The sequence below is a fragment of the Cavia porcellus genome, unplaced genomic scaffold, assembly GCF_034190915.1.
Source record: "Cavia porcellus strain 051 isolate PalLab524CR breed Dunkin Hartley unplaced genomic scaffold, mCavPor4.1 scaffold_24, whole genome shotgun sequence".
Taxonomy (NCBI): Eukaryota; Metazoa; Chordata; class Mammalia; order Rodentia; family Caviidae; genus Cavia; species Cavia porcellus.
Genome location: NW_026947507.1, coordinates 12,874,086 through 12,894,415, shown reverse-complemented (window position 1 = coordinate 12,894,415; position 20,330 = coordinate 12,874,086). Strand labels below are relative to the sequence as shown.

Here is a 20,330-nt window from a genome sequence, read left to right as displayed (position 1 = left end):
CACAAAAAAGTGGAGGTCAGTGTATTCTGATAATACTTTTAAATTCTTTACTTTCTCCTAATTAACTTCTACATCTACCTTCTCTGAATTAGTCATGTTTAGCTTAATTCCTACCTTCCAAAAAGTCCCAGAAAGCATGCATTATTCTCTTCTTATCCTCAAGGGATCTGTTCCTTCCAATTCCTGTGGGTGCTTGAACCTTCGATGAGCTTTGCTTTTTTCACTGTACACACTTACACAGGTTCAGGCTTTCTGCCCACAATGCCTTTACCACTTACCTAAGCATTTACCTTATGCTGTAATCATAACTTTTGCAATCTGATGTATGCCAACAACACTAGCAAGAATTTCTTTTAGCTTCTTCATAATTTCACAGAGATTCATTATTATTATAATAAATACCTCAGCATAGATTTGTTTTCTTACCTTATGAAGTCAAGAATTTTCAACTTTTCACTTAAAGTACTTATTAGGGCTTCTCTAGCACAGTAATGTTGAATTGCCAACATTACTGCTTGACCCTGAACACGAGTACTGTACTGGCTGGTAATCGATCTGCTAACTGAGATGGTCACTGAGTGAATAACAACATGGGTACACCAGAGAAAGGGTGATTCATGTCCCAGGAGAAATGGGCTGAGATTTCATCACAATACTCAGAATATCATTCAATTTAAAACTCATTAATTGTTAACTCCTGGAATTTTCCACTTAATATTTTCAGACCATAAATGACACATTGAAATGCAAAAAAGCAAAACTGTATATAAGAGGGTGGAGGGCTTAATGTATCTCTGTTTCTTTCTAATAAATGAGTAAAGGTCTGACTTCTGTAGCCATATAGAATATACTCTAGCATTAGGATCATTGAGTCTTTAACATTTTGAGATTTCTCTACGGTAGGGTAGCCTAAAATATAAACAGGTTAGCTATCTTTTAGGGATATCAAAATCTTAAGTCTCTGAAACACATTTTGTTATTTAATTCTACAATTAGTCACAGCATAATTCATTTAAAACCTGCATACAATATTCTTATTTGTCATTTTCTTACCTGGTGCTGTGGAATATGCATACAAAAAGTCGGCCTCTACTGGTATTTTCTGGCATGTCATGTCATCATCAACACCACTGTCCGTCTCAATGCCACAGTCCAGTTCTGTGCCCCGGCAAGCCTGTAGGTTAGAAACTAAACATTATTCTAAAAATACATGTGGAAAAAAAAAATGTGTGCATATGCATAACTTACATCTAAGAAACACAAAGGCTATGTGAATTATGGAAAGGCTATGTAATTATAACAAGTCTAATGCAATTGCAAAATTGAAATGTACTTTGTATTTTCTAAGTGTACTTTGAATGCATAGAACAGTAACAGTACGTCTGTAGTCCGAGGAAAAAAAATAAATCCTCTGGATAACTCACAGGTGAGTAAATTATTTTCTGATTAACCCTCAATAACCAGGGTGCTCAATTGTGTACTACCTGAATAATGAAAAGTTTGGGTTTTCCAGTTAAACTTCTACAAAGATCCCCTCTGAAGAACTTTGTTAATCTTTTCAAGTCAACAGGTCCATTTGTTCCAAAAATTTTTCCTTCTTCACCATGGCTTAGAATTACACAAACAAAGCTGCTCCTTTTGCTATGATCTTCTTTGGAAACTAGAAAAACATTTACAAATAAGAAAAAAAAAATCTTTGCAACTTAATCAACATTTCAGATATACTGTGCACAATTAAGAAATTGAGAAATGAATTACAAGATCATCTAAACTTAATTTGGGACAAAGCCGCACACCCAAAATCATTTTAGGGTTTGACATAAATAAAATCTTTTATTTCTTACTAAAATACGTAAGAGAATTACATGTAATATAATTTTACCATTCTCTTATTTTATTATATGTAAGATTATAGATTCTAATATAAAAGTAGTCAATGAAGGCCATTCTTTTAATTACTTCTTACCACTGTACATCAAGTTCATTATTTCTTCACATGAAAGATCATTTTTATTCCTCACTTCGTATTTCAAGTTCATAAATGTTTCTCTGATACTTGCTGCATCTACATCTGTACCAAGTCGAGGTGCCATTCCTTGGAACAAAAAAGAATTACTTATAGTTTGTGTTTTAAAAGAATAAATGCTTTAAAATGAAGTATGTGGCACTCACAAAATCAATGAATTCTTCCCTTTAAATGCTCAGACTAATTATTTTGATCATGGTGACACAAAGCCTCTCCAGGCTGTTAGCATATAAGACATCTCATACTGCAACCGGTCCTAGTGTGATTGCCACAGGGATATCTTTCATAGCCATTTAAATACTCTAAAACAGAAAATGACTTTAAGTACCTAATAGTAGGGGCTTGCTTAAATAAATTATAATTCATCTGTACAGTACAGTGTTGTGTTTTTTAGATAAAATTTTGCTATAGAAAAATAGTCACTGTTAAAGAAAACTAATATAGTCCTACTTTTAAGAAAATACTATACACATTCCAGGGACTGTATTTCTTTGATTCTAAGTTCTAGTGTTCATGCTTTATTATATATGCCTTTGTATAATACTTTGATTATATGTGCTTTGCTTAAAATTTGTTCTTGCCTAACAGATGTCAAACTCCAAGTAATCATACAGATAAAAACAACAACAAGTATGCTAAATTCCTTTTAGATTCTTTTTTTACTGGGATCCATCAGATCTTATCCAGAGAAAAAGCTGTATGACACACATTGAGGTCTTAACTATATTCAACAGGCCTTAAATGACACTGCAGCTGATCTCTCTCCTAATAAAAAAGTAAAAGTAGGGCCAGGGATTTAGCTCAGCAGCATAAACTCTTGCCTTGCAAGCACGCGGTCATGAGTTCAACCCCCAATACCAAAAAAAAAAAAAAAAAGTAAAATTATGAGACAAGCCATCCTCCAAAATCCTATGGCATTAGACATTCTAACAGCAGCGCAGTAAATACTTGTAAATTGTAAAAACTAAATACTGAATGTACATTCCTGATCCTTTTGTACTATCTCAACAGCTATTCAAGATATTAGAAGACAAATCAATGACAGAACAAATCAATGACATAATGACAAGTCAGACTCTAAGAGTCCCTAAACCTTATCCTTATCCCCCTTATGGGAAGCCATTACTAACTCCTCTTTATGGAGATCTTTGTTAACTGTACTCCTATTATCCTGTTGATCCCATTATGCTCCTGCATACTTAATTGTTTCTTTGACTTTGTGTCCTCCATACTTAAAGCTGTATGCCTACCCAAGATGAAAATGCCTGGTGTCTATTGAGGGCCTTTAGACAGGCCTTCTATAGACTCTATAGTACCTCTGATTGCCCTATTACCAACTATCATCCCCTTCAGCCAGAAGAAGCCAGATCAGTTATCAGCCACTATTCCCTCACAGCAGTCCAGGACACTTTTCAGAAGGGGAAATGTTATAGGCAGCTTAGTTAGATAGAAATATTATAGGCAATCAGACAGGGGTAGGCCCTCAAAGGACCCAGTGCAGGACACCAGGTATCTTTCAACCTTGGAAGAGACACACACCTCTGCTGTGGGCCAGATCTCAAGACCAAAGACAAAACAAATACAACCACACCCTAAGTATAAACATCAGGGACTGATTTTCTAGCAGTCACCTAGATGAAGCCAGAAGGAGCTATTAACCCTTACCAGCAAAGACCCTATTCTGTATTCATGCCCACTGGCTATGTGACTCCACCATTTGATCCCAATTTAATCAATTTTACTTGAGCAATTACACTTGTAATCTTATTGATCCACCATAGTTATGTCCCACTTCACACGTGCTTGCCTTGTGAGTTCCCATGTTTCCCCATCTTGGACCCACCTCACCTCATGGTTTTACTTTATAAAAGTCCCTAGAAAAGACAAGAGTCTTTGGCAACTCACTCGGGACCCTTTCTGTCTGTCTGTCTGTCTCTCTGACAGAAGCTTTCTTTCTCTCAATATATTCTGCTCTTAAAAAATAATTTAATGGCTGAAGTTGGTAATTTGACTTACAGCCAAAAGCAAACAGTGCTATTTAAATTTAGAAACTAATTTTCAGCTATTCTATTATTTTTAACAAATCTAAAACCAAATCCTGCTTTTTTGCCAGTAAAATCTGGCTTCTTTTGATTCTTGCCACCACTCTGGTATCTTAAATTTGATTGACTGCATCTAGATTGTATAATTCAAAATTAATTCTAATATGATACACCAATTCAAAGAATTTTTACAGCATCATCTGAAAAATGAGTAACAGGGAAACAGCCAAAATGTTCATTCATACAGTAAATTACACTAATTAAATGACTAGTATATTTTGGAGATGCAGTACTATGTAACCATCAAAATAATAGGAAAATTATACAGTAACACAAAAATGCTTACATTACACTAAGGGGAACAAGCAGGATACAATTTTGTTTTCATGGAATAAATAAAATCAATCTTTTCCAAAAAAAACTACCAAGGAAAACAAAAAGTAATTCACCTAAATGCTAATCAGCTTTTTGGAACTGTGAAGGATTTCATTTTCTATATTCTCTAAGAAAAGTTCAAAATTAGTAGGCTCAAACTGTACATAGTACACCAAGAATAGGATTTGGTGACCAGGCCACGGTGAACTTAAAACAGAGCAGCTTCACTGTTAAAGGTAAAAAGCAGAAGAATGTTAAGAGGAAAGGGTAAGAAGTCAAGATGACAAACTACCTGAAGAAGGCAAAGAAATAAATATTAGAACAAAGTGTAAGAAGGAGAGTAAGAGATTAACACGGAGAACAGAGGAGATGAAGACGACGACAGCCCAGACCTCAGCTCTGCTACTGTGCTACCTCTACCTATGCCAACATTTTTATGTTTAGCCTTCTAGAATCTAACAGCAGTGGCTTCTCAGGTTTACTGTAAAAATAAATGAGACAATATCTGTTAAGTGCCTTGCAGGTTCTGGAAAGAAGTACTAGCCCTTAATATTTTTTGAGAATCTTTTATTGGTCTAAAAGATGAAGCAGGAGGATAAAAAAAATAAGGGTTACAGATTAGCAAGGGCAGAAGAAGCCAAGCAAAAAGGTAAGAGCTCAACTGTTCAAAGAGGGAGAGATTCTGCAATGAGCAGGAAAGTTAGAAGTTCATATCATACTCTAGGACCTGTAGGGTCTTGCCTTATTTCCATCTTGGCAGTCTGCATTTCAATTTATTGACCAATAAAAACATATCAAATATTCTTTCTTTATATCAAATCAAATATAAATGGCACAAATATCTGAAAAACATTAAAATTATGTAAGATACATACCAGTGCTTTTATGGAAGTTCTTATTATTAATGACTATACATAAACCCATTTCAGGATAATCCATTTTGTATCTATTGTCCAAGAATATTCCAGAGTCCATTGATTTGCTTCCATGTATGACCTTTCTGTTGGGAAATCAGATACTTTAAGCGATGAATCCACTAATACAATGAGTTTTATGACTCACAAGAACAGCTAACATTCATTTAAGGCTGCATACAAATTTTTTTGCTAGAATCTTCATTTAAACTTTTACAACAAATCATTTTACAGATGTGAAAATGACACATCCAAGGCTAATTGATGTGCTGAAGGTCATGCAGATGTCCTAATAGGACCAAGGAAAGAAAACTATTTACTGGACTTCAGAGTTTCAGCTTTTAACCTTCATGCTCCTTATTTTCTTTTAAATTTAGTAAAATTTTATCAAATACATTTTCTAATTTAAAAACTTCTAACTTTGAACGGTAGTTTATAAGAGTAAAATCTTTAAAATTACTCTGAAATGATAAAAACCACTAAACTCTAAAAAGTAATAATTAGTTACTAGTTAATAATTTATAAAGGCACTATTGTAAATAACTGAAAATACTTGTCTGAAAATCAATTCTCTAAAAACCTTATATATATCAGTAAACACATTCTCAAGAGCTGAACACTAAATATTTAGGATCTTGGGTCTTCTGGTTTACTACAGATACCCAATTCTACTGGTGAAGCTACCTAGGAATAGTATGTGAATGAACAAATGTGGCTCTGTACTAGTAAAACTAGACAAACTAAGCCACAGGCTTGACCCATGATCTACTAGAAATCTAGGAAATAACAGGTCTAGAAATAGTCAAATATCCATACCGTAACTTTATATACTCATATACTTAGAGTATTTCATATTTTATCCATTTCTAAAGTATTGAAAGTAATAATTAAAGGAGTCAAGGCCAGAAAAGAGCTGTTATATTTAACAGTTCAGAGGTATAGAGCCCCCACACTCCTTCTCTCATTCTGAAAAAATTAAAACCCTAAAACCCAAATCATTTAACCTTTAGGTCATAAAGATACAAACTGAGTATCCCTTATTAAAAAATCTGAAATGCTCTGAAGTCTGAAACTTGCTGAAAGCCTACAAAATTCCATACACGGAAAATTTCGTATCTGACCTCATATGACAGGTCACAGTCAAAACATAGGTACATTAAAAACATACAAAATTAGTTTCAGGCTCTATGTATAAGGTTTATATGGAATATAAATGAACATACCTCATTATGTACAGTAAATACAACCAAATCTAAATGAAACTACTAAAACACTTGTGGTTCTAATCATTTCACTTAAGAGATACTCAACCTAGAATGGACCACAGGACTACAAATCCCATCTCCTGATGCTCATTCCCCACTTCCTCTTAGGAAGTTCTCTACCGGCAATATGATAGCTAGATCAAGAAGGGATATTCCTTAACAAAAAGCAGAGCCTCAAAAAGTTCATCAATGTGAGGGTACTATATCAAGAAGGAATAACTCTAGAATTCTTTGGAGCTTCCAATGCAGTTTGCTATTTATATGATATTTCTACAATAAGATGGCAAGATTTCAACAACAACAACAACCTTGGAAAATGGAACTGTATTTCAAATTCCTTTGCTAAACAGGTAGGCAAAATTATTAGTAGAGATTTGTTATTAGCATTGCTATAATACAATTGTTTCATAATAAGGTTAGTTTGTAATTACAAGAATGGTCCAGAATAATAATACCGGGTCTCAGAAATAAACTTTTAGAATTTAAAAAACTTTCAATTGACAGATAATAATTATACATTTTTGTGATGATGTTTTGGTATACTTATACATTGTGTTGATCGACTTAGAATAGTTAAAATCAAAAATATTTCACATGGGGCTGGGGATTTAGCTCAGTGGCATAAGCACCTGCCTGCCAAGGGTGAGGTCATGAATTTGATCACTGGTACCAAACAAACAAACAAAAACCCAAAAATAAAACAAAAATTCACATGGATAATAACAGACATAAATTAACGAAGTATTTGTATTTTTATCTTTTTCTTTTATTGGCCAGTTATTAGATGCATTAATAAGCAGAATACACTAAGAAAGAAGATAAAAGAAAGACAAAGGATAAGATAATCCATAACTAGGCAATTCTTCTGCAGCTAAAAACCAGCATTGCATTTTAGTCTTAAAACCTACAAAGCAACAGGTCAAAAAACCCACCCGAACATACAACCTTGAATCTTATCCAATGATTTGGGAAGACAGCACTCCAGTGGTGAATGCTGCCTCTCCTGTGGAGTCCACTTTATTCCAGGGGTGGATGAGACACTATCCTAGGCCTTTCCTTTCACCCTCTCCAAAGTTCTGTCAAAGATTTACCATCTCCATTTTAAAGACAAGATTCAGTGAAGTGAACTTATTTAAAGCCATACAGCTCTCTAAGGTGGGAAGTCAGTTGGTCTCTGGCTTGAAAGCCTATCTGTTCCCCTCTCCTACTGCATTATACCTACCCATCTCTTTCTGACTATACAGGATTCCATTTAAATACTCACGTTTCTAAATTTTTAATGGATTTTGCATCCACTGAGTTTTCAGTGTTCTCCATGTCTATTTTTCTTAACTAGAATATAAAGAAAATCAAAGTTAATAAAAATCAAGTCATTATAAAACCACCATTGCACATTAATAATCCCAGTGATTATTTCTCCAAATCCCTGTTGTATCCTCTACTGTTAGAAGTTTGTGAGTCAGACCTGAGAGAATGAGCTTTTGTAAAGATATTCATAAGGTAGTTACCGTCTGTCTGTCCCTCTCTGGCTCCCTCTTTCTCATGTTTTACCTGACTATCAATTACATATAATGAATTACATCCAGTATATAGACAAGCGTACAACTTGATGAATTTTTCCATTGTGTTCCCGGTCAGACCAAGATATGAGACTGCAGCTTGTTTTCTTTATTACCCATCGAATCAGGTCATTTGTAGGAATTCAGCTTCCAACTCAATCGTTAAAACCAAAACTTACACAAGAATATGTCTTACATAATACCATTCTGCCATAGGTGGATTCCCAAGGGTACATTATCAAGACATTCCAAATCTCTACTTAAACCCTTATTCTAAATTGGGCTTCAGAATCTCAACTTTCCATTTAGGGTATTGAATGGCTAGGTAAGTTAGTAGTAAAAACTAAAGTTTCTGCTCTCATTCTTCCAACAGGTACATCTTATACAAGGAACAAGTCTTTGTATTCAAAGCAACCACTTACTGAACACTTATGACATATCAAATACTTTGCTGGGCATCTCATCTTTATTCTTCTCAGTAATGGTAAGTCAGGAAACCTAATTTCTAGTGATTAAGTGACTAAATTCACAGACACCCTAAGTGACAAGGCCTTCTCTTCCCACCCTGCCATCCTGCCTAAGGAAGCCAGGCCCTTAGTTAGTAGTTGTCTTCTGAGTTCTAGGAATTCTCCAGCTTTCCACAAGCAAAAGTACTTGCCACAATCACCTGCTTCTTAAATAGAGATAAAAGGAGCAGAAACAAAACAAAGAAATAGGGACAAGTCTAGAACAAAATTTTCCAGACTCTAAAAGCCCGGGTTATGTAAAATTTCAATCAAAACCAACTTTAACTTCTCTGTTAGGCTAAAATCAGAAATACTATAGGAATATACAATCTTACCAACAAGTAATGCCCACAAAATACTTTCTAGAAAATTCTAGGCACCCTTCCATGGTTTTTAAATTTTTAAATGTGTGGTATAATATACATAAAATTTATCATTTTGGCCATTTTTGAGCATATAGTTCAGTGGCAGTAAGCACAATCACACTGTGGCACAACCACCACCACCATCCTCTCCAGACTATCTTCCTGAGACTCCATAACAGGGTTCCATATCAAAGTCTCTTGGAAATCATAACTCCTTCCCTTTTTCAAAGCTAAACTTCTCAGGCCACCTCTGTTCACAATTATGGTAAAGAAAGAGTACAAAAAGAGAATGTGTCACCTATTGAATTCAACCACAGAAGAGAGTTGAGTTTTATTTTCTCCCAAAGCCAGTCTATTTTTTGCATGTCTATAAAGACTCTTCGCTTTCTATCATCTTACTTCCTGTAGGTTTCCTAGGAAATCATAGTTGGGTGTGAGTACAACTGGGATAATTAGCATAGTCAGTCAGCAAATATTTAGTGAACACATACTTTGTTCTAGACATCATTCTAGTTACATTTTAGAAGACAAGACAAAGTTCCACCCTCAAGAGGCTTTCATTTTGGAGAGAAAGCCTATAGATTTATAAAAAGATTTCAAACACTGGAAGGGGGTATGAAAAAACCAGAGTAAACTAATAAACTGTGAACTACATTAGCTAGGGTAGTCAAGGAAGTCATCTCTGTGATGACATTTGTCAGAGATCTAAATGCCACAGAAGGTGAAATTATAGGCTGGGAGAAAGATCAGCAAGCAAAAAGGCATATATCTGTTGTATTCACGATGCACAGCGAGTAGTATGATTAGTACACGGTAAAGGAAGGAAAGGAGAAAAGGGAGATAGCACAGGAAAGGCAAATCATACAAGGCCATAGAAATCAAGAGGCACTTTAGTTCAGGCAAGAGATGATGACAGCACGTACAGAGCAGAACAATGGATAAAGGTAGTTAGGAGTCTAGAACTTGAAGGAAAGATCGGAGCTAGATATATCAGAAGGGACACATTGGTAAGATCACTTGAGAATATTCTGACATGTTCCCTTATCCCTAATAACAATTGAAGTTTGATATACTAAAATTACATTACTAAGAGCACATCTAAGGAAATAACCCAAGGGGATAGAGAAAGTAAAGAAAGAATATGCATTATTGATTAAAAAAACTAAGAATCTGAGGACAGAAAAATAGGTTATATTGTATCCATCCAATAGTTAATACACTTACTCAATTTTTCTTTTGTTTTTTAAATTTTTCTTGAAGAACTTATGACATGGGAAATGCTTATAATATAAAGCTAAGTAAAAGTAGGCTATAAAACAGTATGATCTCAATTAAAATAAATTAGAGGGCCAGGGTTTAGCTCAACAGCACGAGTGCTAGGAGGTCATGAGTTTGATCCCCAGCACCAAAAAAAAAAAAAAAAAAAAAAAAAAAAAAAAAAAAAAGCCACAATACATTACAAAAAGAACAAAAATGCTTATGTAAATCATTACATATTAACACATCTGGTTGTCTCTGGGTGATGTGATTACTGACAACTTACTTACTAAACATACTTTTATATCTTCTTTTAAAAAAAAATAAGACCTGCACCATTTGTTAGAAAATAATAACAAATATTATTTTATAAGGTACTGTCAACAATGGCAGAGTTGCCAACAATCTTGGCACAACCAAGATTGTGTTTGACATTTCAATCCTCAATCTTTAAAGTGACAAAAATAATGGTACTTTCTTATGAAAGCAGCCATTCTTCCTTATTTTTACCATGTTCTAGTTTACTTGCCTCTCTTTTTCTTTCATACAGACGATAAACATAATTGGGTACAGGGAAATTTCAAACTTCCATGAACCATAAGTACCATGGAACTTGTCCCCACACATGCCAATTCAAAGTACACAATGTGTAAGCCAAAATAATCAATCTGTGGTTGAGAAATGAGATGTGATTAGCCTAACAGAAAATAGTATTCAGTGGCTAACAAGTCTGAAACAGGTAAATGTATCGCAAATGACTCACTAATTTTTAAAAAATAGGGATGTCTTCTTAAAGTGAACTTAGAGCTCCAGGCATTGTCTTTTCTGGCCCCAAGATTTGCTCCAATTTGTTCTTTAAATGAACTGCCCAATGCAGAGCTCTTACTATGTGTGTAGGGACCCTTAAGTGTCCCTAAAACTTCTAAACAATGTGGCAATGTTTACACTGGAATACTGACTTGTAATTTAAAATTTTTCTGTCTTGCCTATTAAGCTGTGGAATAAAATTATTTTCTTTGTGACCAGTAACAGAAGCTTTAAATAGTGACAAGCTTTCTACAATTCCAAACTATGTGCAGTATTCGCTTGTTGGCTTAACCAACGTTAAGATTTTATCTAACTAGTAGGTATGTCTGTGTGAAAGAGACACAGAGAGACTCAGACAGACAGACAGACAGAGAGGGGTAGGTACGGGGGATTGCATTGAATGCAAGGACTTCACACTGAGCTACATCCCCAGCTTTTTGAATTTTTGTTCTAAGACAGGCTCTTCCTACTAATTGCCTGTTATCCAGGCAATGATGACTTGCAATCTTTATACTTCAGCCTCCTAGAGAGCTAGACATAGGTATGTGCCACAATGCCAAGCTGGTAGTAATTTTTTTATCTGTTAAGCCAACTTTCTCTAATCAATTGTTGCAAGTTAAAAAATTTTAAGGTCAGTCTTACTATGTAAATAATTATAATTCAATCACTTCTTGTATTAGACATAAATGATAAATTTCTTGTTTAGTAACAGCTGGTGGCTAAAGAAAAAATATGAATTCTTTTAGGAGTTAAAATAGTATCTTACTGTGAAACAAATTTATAATGTATTTAATTTCCTTTATTAGTAGTATGTGAATAATATGGACCATCTCAGATATCAGGTGATCTTGATATGTACTAAAATTTTCTATAATAAAATCATTTTAGCATGAGACATTATATATCTGCTCTTTGTCATCATCTGCTTTTGCCACATGACATAGCAAATTCACTCTTGGGAGAAGCACTTTACTTCCTTAGAACTCACTGAAGTGTTGCACAGAATTACCTCACCTTCATTAGCTACTGCCTGGCTTCATATAAATTATTTTGGGATGGTGATCTCATCTTAAAAGAATAAAAAAATTATGTCCTGAGGGAAATAATTATTGCCCTAAATCATAAGAGGAATTTAGCTTCTTAGACTGTATACGTGACAAAATATAAATAAGAAAAATAAACAATGAGAGTTTAAAAAATATCTCTTAGCACAGCAATGGATTTAATGTTCTTACTGTGCTGGTGTGTATAAATTGCAGAGCCAGGACTCAAACCAGAACCTGGCTGTTTCAAGACTTAGACTCTCCCTATACATTCCATAAACTACTTAATACCAGAGTGACAATGATATGATTAATTTCCAGGAAAGAAACAAAAATCCCTAACCTTAGAAGCTCTGGTTAAGATAGACAAAAGACATAAATAACATGATAGAAATGACTGCTGAGAACTGAAATCGCAGCTGTTGCTCAGTATCCCTTTGTTTCATTCTAGGACCCAACTGGGGCAGCAAATTCTCACAATGCTCAAAGTACCTTATATGAATGCTCAAGTACCTTATACAAAATGATGTAATATTTGCATGTAACCTACACATACCTCCTATATACTTTTGATTATCTCTAGATTACTTATGATACTTAATACAACATATATGCTATGATGTTTAGGGAATGACAAGAAAAAAGTCTGTATATCTTTGGATAGATGTATTTTTTTCTAGTATTTTGATGATGGTTGAATCCACAAACGCAGAGGACTAATTTAGTGTGTAGATTATAGTAAGTAATAAAAATAGAAAATGGGAATGATGATTATGGTGTTTCTGATGCTAGTGGGTAAATTATTTCTAAAAGTAAAATAACTAGTTTCAAGTTAATCACTCAGTGTGAGACATTAAGTCATTCTCTAGTTGCCTCGAGAAGAAAAATGAAGCAACTCCAGTATGATTTCTGGTAAGACTAGATCTCTATCAAACCATTTGAAAAATATTGGGATTATATTTATTGCCTATCAGTAAGGACAAAGTCTCAAAAGCAGCAGTAGTCACATTTCCAGATAAAGTAGCTGAAACATTTACTGTGCAATAGTGTGTGTAAGAAAAGATTTCGGCTAACACACATCAGAGGTTTCATCAACATGTCTACCATCTGGTTTTTGAACTTTTTGGTGACAGATAAGAATTATTGAACTCACTGTTGTCACTGGGCCTGGCAAAGTCAATCTTTTAATATTTAAAATATAATTAATGTGAAAACATGAAAACTGAGAAGCAAAGTTAAATACAGAATAAACTAAGTTCAATTGTAGCGCATAGACAAATAAAACCATCCTTTTCTTTTCTTTGGCATGAGCCACACAACCAGGAAGACAGACCAGCTTGCTGTGTACGTCAGAAAGGATATGGTACTTCCCACTTGGAAGTCCTAAGATGATTTTTTTTTTTTTTTTTTGAGGGACAAAAGAAGAAAACTGCCAATTACTTTTAGTCCTAAATATTTTGTACAAAATAAATGAAGAATGGAGGATTTGGGATGTCATTTATAAAAATCACAATTAATCATAGTAATTTAGTGAACACCAACTGTGCACTGCATAATGTATTAGACTTTAATGTACAAAGTAGTGAAAAGGACAAAAAGCCTACCCCATGTGGAGCTTATATTCACAAGAGGCTCAACAAGGCAGATGGCAGAACGTATGCAGTCCATATCAAATAACCCTACCATACTCTACCACACTGCAGAACTTCTACAGGCAGTATTTAAAGCAATAATAAAGCATGTAGAAAATAACTTACATTATACAGATTTCACATTTACAAAGCATTGTCACAGACATTTTTAAATCTGATCCTTACAGCAACACTGTGAGGTATAAATATTCTAATTTATGAATGAGCAAGTAACTGTGTCACCTTTAGAACTTAGGCTCAGGTAATCTGACAAGAGACTACCCTTTCCAGCCAACACATTTGTATTTATTACATGTGTATAAAATATTTAAGAATCTAAAAATTTCCATGTATTTTTAAGAGGCCCAAACACCAGTGTTTTTTTTATCATTGGGGCAGAACTTAGAAGTATTATTTAACACTAACATGAGAACAAGTAATGTTACTCATGAAAATAAAGATTGCTTTGTAACATAAGAAAAGGGATGATGCAATAGATTGGGTTAAATTCGGTTTCAAAGGAAAACAGTAAAACAGCATTGTACTTGTCTATATCAGATGTCAGTTTCTTCAAATGACAGGAGGCAAGGCCTTTTTTTCACGATGACAAAAAGTAAATCTCAATTAGGTACAGTATTCTTTGAACAAGTTTTATTTCCAGTCTACTAAACTGTTCATCCATTAAAATATATCCTTTTAAAAGTCTTCTTTTGCAAAAGAGCAAAGCCAAAAATTCAAATTGGGTTGATTTGGGCTTTAAATTTCATTTCTAGTGATCCTCTGACATCCCACATTCAAAGTGGCTGAGCACATGTTGATATTGGCTGATCTAATCACCATGCTTAGCACCACCCTCTGCTATCTTGCATATTCACATTCTTATAATGGCTCCATTATTTCATGTCTAGTAGTCTTTTCTAATTCAAATTTTAATTATAATTTGATAAGCAATCCTAAAATGAATTTATTTTTCTAGATAGGGCCTCTAGATGTGGTAAATTAAGTTTACCTAATTAAAAAAGCATAATACTATGATAAAAACAAAAAGGGCAGGCATTCGTTTGTGCCAGGAAAGTCAAAAAAATCACCATAACAGACAAATCAGTCCCTCAGTTGTTTCCTTATAATTTAAAGGGGAAGACACTGTAAAAGATATAGGCACATCTTAGATAAGGTTGGCTGCAAGAAAACACATGAGACTGAACCTTGAATTGTTAAATGAAAACAAACCTAAGCAAAAGTGAAGAGGTGAGACATAGGGGAAGGGAATGCAAGTTTACATGGCAATCAGTAGGTCTGATAGTAAGTACAGTCATGGTACAGCAAGTGAAAGAATACTATTTTAAAAGATAAGGCAGGGGGCGAACCAATCGGTGTTTGGCTCTACTAATCAGGTTAGAGGACCAGGTTTACTCGGACCAGGTTTACTCTAAAGGCAAAGAACCTGCTTTCTAGGTTTTCCTGTTGTAAAAAACGGTCTGGAGAAGGGAAAAGAGACTGCCGTGGGGGGACCAGCTAGGAGCTGTGCGGCTAGGTGAGAGTCGAGGGTGACTGAAATCTGGGATGAAGGGGCATGCGCAGACCTGGCAGATGTTTAGGAGGTCGCCGAGGCCAAGGGGTGACAGCAAAAGGAACAGACAGAGGTGACTGAGAAGCATGTTTCCTGGGCGCCGCTTACTGGAGGAAAAGAGGCAGCGGCTCAATTCAGGCTTGAGGAGAGACCTTCTGAGAACGAGAGTGACAGGTGTGAAAAAGGATTGAGGGGATTTCAGAGCTACTCCCTCCAGTGACTTTGCCTCAGGATGCAGTCTTCATGGAAGCCTTCAGCTCTGAAAAGGAACGTGGTCATTCCTTACAATGAGCTCTCTGGAAGAACTAGCACCGTCAACCAGAGAAAAGTCTAGGCCCTCAGACTCAGAAGGCAGCAGAGATCAAACATGGGCGCTAACCGGGGGCTCGGCGCCCACGGTCAGAGCCTCAGACCACAGCTGGCCCGCAAGCAGCCCCCGGGCGGAGGTTCCAGAAACCGCTTCTTGCTCTTCCCTCCCGATCCACCCACCAGCTTGCGGTTGCAGTCACAGTCCCATCCCGCACCCCGCGGCCCGGGTGGCCCCGGCCCAGCCACCCTGCCGCACCCCTCGATCCCGGCTCGGTGCCCGCGAGGGTTTCCCGCTCCCCAGCCCGGCTTCCCTTGCCCAGGCCCCGCTCCCGGCCGGGCCCTGCAACCCTCAGAACAAAACAAAGCCTGGGTCTCCTGGACCGCCCATCTCCGTCTCCGAGCAGCAGCTGCAGACGCGGGCAGGTCCCCGGGACTGGCACTCGCCTTGGGAGAATGGAAGGAGCCGGTCAAGGGCTGGCGGCACAGGGACCCGAAGGACAGGGCCGGGGGACACGCACCACACGGCTCCCACAGCCTCCACAGCACAATCCACTCCTTCGCTCTGCTCGGCGCCAGCACGGCTTCCGCCGTTGCCGCAGCCTTGAGAAATGAGTGTAGAGTTGGGCCCGCCCCCGGCCCGCCTACCCGGCCGGCAGCCCGAGCCGCACCTCCCCCAGCAGAGTGGCCCCTTCCGGTCCCGGGGACCCCGCGCTCCTTATCTCCAGCTGTGACTCTTGTCTCCAGCGGATCCGTGACCCCGCCCACAGTGGAAGGCAACTCCCCGCCAAACCTTGCACTATGCCCGCCTTCCAGCCGCTCGGGCCCCGCCCCGCCCCCCACTGTCCCCGCCCCGTCCCCGCCCACCCCACTCTTTACAGGCCCGGCTCCTCACTGACCACGCTGGCCACGCCCACTCTTTAGGGGCTCGGCTCCGCACTGACCACGCCCCATCGCTGCGCAGGCACAGTCCTGGCGCGGGATTTTAAGTGAATCCCGCCGTCTGCTGAGGAGCTGCGGGCCTTGGCTGCCACTCGGGCTTCCTGAGGTAAGTTGAGGAGCGCCCAGAATCGACCCTAGTTCTTGAGGCACAATGAAGAGAGACAAGCCTGGGCCATGGGAGCTCCGGGAGGGAAGGAAGCAGGCCGAGATTCGCGCTGGTCGTCTCTGCTTCCCCTCAAAAGACCAGAGCCCTCTTCCTTAGTTCTCCTCGACTTCCCTTAAACCAAATGCCTAACTGCCCTAATCATTTCAGGAGTATTTTGGGTTTTAGACTCATTTTAGACCCTGATGCAAACTGTAAAGCATTTGTGCAGAAAAATATACCAACACACATAAGCATAAAATTCTGCACCAGGTTTCAAGAGTTTACGACATTCTGACAACAAATGAGGGACCCCAAGAAAGAACCAGCTTGTTCCCAATGCTTATACCCGAATGGGTAAGTCAGGGACTGTGTTATGTGTTACATACAGATACGTACACACATACACACATATTTATAGAAGGCTTGAATTTTCATAATATATTTTCTTGTTAAAACAACTCATCCAGATGGGAATCCTGGTGTCCACTTCAGCTTAAAGAAGTTAAAGTATTTGCTCTTACTGACAGGAGTCACATTAACTAAACTATCAGTCTAGAAATAAAACATGCCTTTCTTTGTCCCAAAATGGGTGAAGTTGACAGTCTTTTTTTTTTTTTTTTTTTTCTCTCTGCAATAACATTGAAGAATAGGACGTACTCAAGCCTATTAGTAGTTTTGGGGGACAGTAATTTGTAAGGTTTGTATGGTTGAACAAAGCCTCCTTGCCCCATTGTGATGCCCAGAACCCTTTCGGTGCTAAATTTTCTTGCAAAATATGCTTGAGATAAAGTAGCAGATGCTTTTTTCCTTACAAGTTATACTGATTTATTTAGTCTAGAGAAGACTTATAGCAAAACAGCTAGAAGCCACATCTTCCTCTGACTGAGCCCTATAATGTCTCTTTACAGAGATATCCCAGAGGAGATACCCTGAAGTGGGAAGCATTAAGGAACAAACAAATTGAGACCATCTAGACGAGAGAAACATGAACAAGAGGGCCTCTAGAGAGGGAGTGGTCATTGTCATTCATTTAGTGAGAAAACTGAACAAGAAAATACAGTAGGTATGTGGTTCATGGCCAGAGTCTGGAGGGAAGTTTAGCCTTAATGAGGTAGGCTGTCATGTGAATTTAGTGATGCTATGAGTCATTAATGATGACCCCTATAAAAAGTGACAGTGCCATAAGTTGATTAGTCTGGCAGAATTTAGGCTGGCGGATGAGAGGTCCCATTTGGAGGATGGAAAGGAGTATCCAATAAGCAGCATTCTGTCACTACAAACTTTATTACCCCACACAATCAGTTTGCACAAATAGAAACATAGATTAATTTCTGTCCAAGCATAAATAAAGCAAAGTGACTAAAATGGGATGGGGTTCAGTCAGTTATGTTTAATTTCTCAATGTGTTATTCATTTAGGAAGTTAACTTATAATATTTCTGTAAGTAAGTTTTAATCACATGTTAAAGTGAATACTTAAGCAGTGAGAAAAAGTATGAATAAATTGCAAGAGGCCACAAAGGAGATAATATTAGAAAAACATTGTCAAAAACTAGGACTTCACTAAGTAGTAGAACTAGAATACTGGCAGTAAACACAAAATACTGATGAATTTAATCTCAGGGTAAGAAGGAGAAGTTGGAATTGGGTAACAGAGGTTGAGAGAGAGACTGACAGACAGACAGACAGAGACAGAGACACACACAGAGAGAAAGAGAAAATGAGAATTTCTGGGGGTGGGAGAGAACACAGAAAGAGCTGATCTGGAAAGAACCGTGACAAGGTCAGCTTCAGATTCCCCTAGAAGCCCTTGACTGTGAAGCACATACATCCTAGTTCACCTGAGGACCAGGCTATCAGGAGGTACAGATGAGCAAGTCTGGGCATAAACCCAAGAAGTGGAGGCTACTTAGAACTGAGTCATCTCTCCGTTTCTAGTCTCAATTCCCCTTCCCTCACTATGACAGGATAAACCCAACCTTGTTTCTAGCTTGACCATGTTTAGTTTAAAATTGGTGTTGAACATAATTAAAGAAACATTATGGTGCAGTGTTAAGAAATAAAGTAGAGGGCTCTTTAAGCTTACTCTTTTAAAATACAACCATTCCTTTCCTTTGGAATTTTGAAGCTTTACCAAAAATAGTTATAGTCTCTGGGTGAAAACTGGCTTTGATAAAAAAGGACAATAATATTTTCTCCACCAGGAATTAAGAGCATGTCTAATGGGGTGACATTCTCCTCAAAGGAAAGGGTGAGGATTATGACAGTCCCAGACCAGAATACCAGATGCTTCTTCTCTTTTTCTTTTTCTTTTGTCATTTATCCTCTTGTTCAAATTGATAAGCCCCAAGCTGCAGCTGTCTTCTGATCCTCACACCAGCTATAAAAATGGTTAAGCCACATAAAGTACTCTGGCAACACATTACTGTATGTGTGAACTTCTTTTCTCCTGAGTTCATATTCATGATTTATCTGACTCTGAATCCTCAACTGATTTTCTACTATGACTGCAAAACTTTCATATATGACATACTCTCATGGTTATACCAAGGTATTTATAAAATCAGGAAAATAAAAATGTCCCAAGATTTAGTGTCACTAACTGTGAATATTGGTCACATACTATGGTTCAGATAAGTTTGGCTCCGTTTTAAAGTAATCAGTGGACTATGTTGAAAATTAATAAATTTCAGCATAGATTTACTTTCTAAATTAGGTTTATCTAAGTATAGTGGAATTTTGTTTGCATGTAAAGCAGATTAAACTGAACGTGTAAATTCTATTGAGTAAGTTCTATAGACTATTGAACCATACCACTGTATTGACAAGTTAAAACATTTCTTTCAAATTGCCCTGTTTTCTCAAATGAAATTAAACTCCTTTTTCTGGCACATTCATTATATTCTCGTTTGCTAGTTTATAATTTTCATATGGATCACATATAACTGAGGGAATCTTCTTTAAGTGTGTTATAGTTGATGTCAAATACAAAACCTATGAGAATATGCCCTCCTTTTTTTCCTAAAAAGTCATGATATTCCCACCCTTTTAATCTTTTAGGCTAACTCTCTCTCTCTCTCTCTCTCTTTCTCTCACTCTCTTTTCTTCAGGGAACATATCATTTACCAATGACTTTCAGTTACTATAAAGCTGTCTTTTAAAATTCAAAGAAAGGCATTGCCATAGGTAATTAGGAATTTACTCTCAAATGTTTTAGTATACATTATTGTTTCATTTACAGAATAATATAACTAATATATTTGTTTTCTACATGGGTAAATTATGACATAGATGATATTAATGAAGAGGGAAGCTCTATTATCTACTACTACCAACCCAAAACTTACTGGTTAAAAAGAAAAACAAATCATTTTTTCTCACAGTTGTTTGGGTTGGCTGGGCAGTTCTGTAGGTCTGGCCTGGACTTGGACTTATTCATGTCCTGAATTCACACAATGGCTAGGTCAAAGTGGCTTTGCCATGACTCATAATTTATGGTGCTGCCTGTTGGCTGGGATGTCTTGGTTCTTGTGCCTATGGCCTTTCATCTTCTAGAAAGTTAGGGTTCTAGCGTGGAA

General features: G+C 37.1%; 2 protein-coding genes across 9 annotated transcripts in view; one reads left to right on the top strand and one right to left on the bottom strand.

Annotated features, from left to right (window-relative positions):
- Casp3 (caspase 3) overlaps nucleotides 1–16,438 on the bottom strand; it is a 59,918-nt gene extending 43,480 nt beyond the window's left edge. For 3 of the 6 annotated variants that reach the window (XM_063234678.1, XM_063234673.1, XM_063234677.1), the window contains exons 1-6: nucleotides 16,114–16,282; nucleotides 7,887–7,954; nucleotides 5,319–5,443; nucleotides 1,967–2,095; nucleotides 1,485–1,660; nucleotides 1,054–1,174 (exon numbers count right to left, since the gene is read on the bottom strand). In XM_063234678.1, coding sequence (XP_063090748.1) covers nucleotides 1,054–1,174; nucleotides 1,485–1,660; nucleotides 1,967–2,095; nucleotides 5,319–5,443; nucleotides 7,887–7,939 — 604 coding nt within the window. In that variant the 5' untranslated portion in view covers nucleotides 7,940–7,954; nucleotides 16,114–16,282. The other 3 variants (XM_063234675.1, XM_063234676.1, XM_063234674.1) reach the window with 3 other exon arrangements.
- Nucleotides 16,439–16,606: 168 nt separating this feature from the next.
- Primpol (primase and DNA directed polymerase) overlaps nucleotides 16,607–20,330 on the top strand; it is a 28,781-nt gene continuing 25,057 nt past the window's right edge. For all 3 annotated transcript variants that reach the window (XM_063234670.1, XM_003469108.5, XM_013151684.3), the window contains exon 1: nucleotides 16,607–16,714. The gene's annotated coding sequence lies outside the window, so the exon portion shown is untranslated. The remainder of the gene's footprint in view (nucleotides 16,715–20,330) is intronic.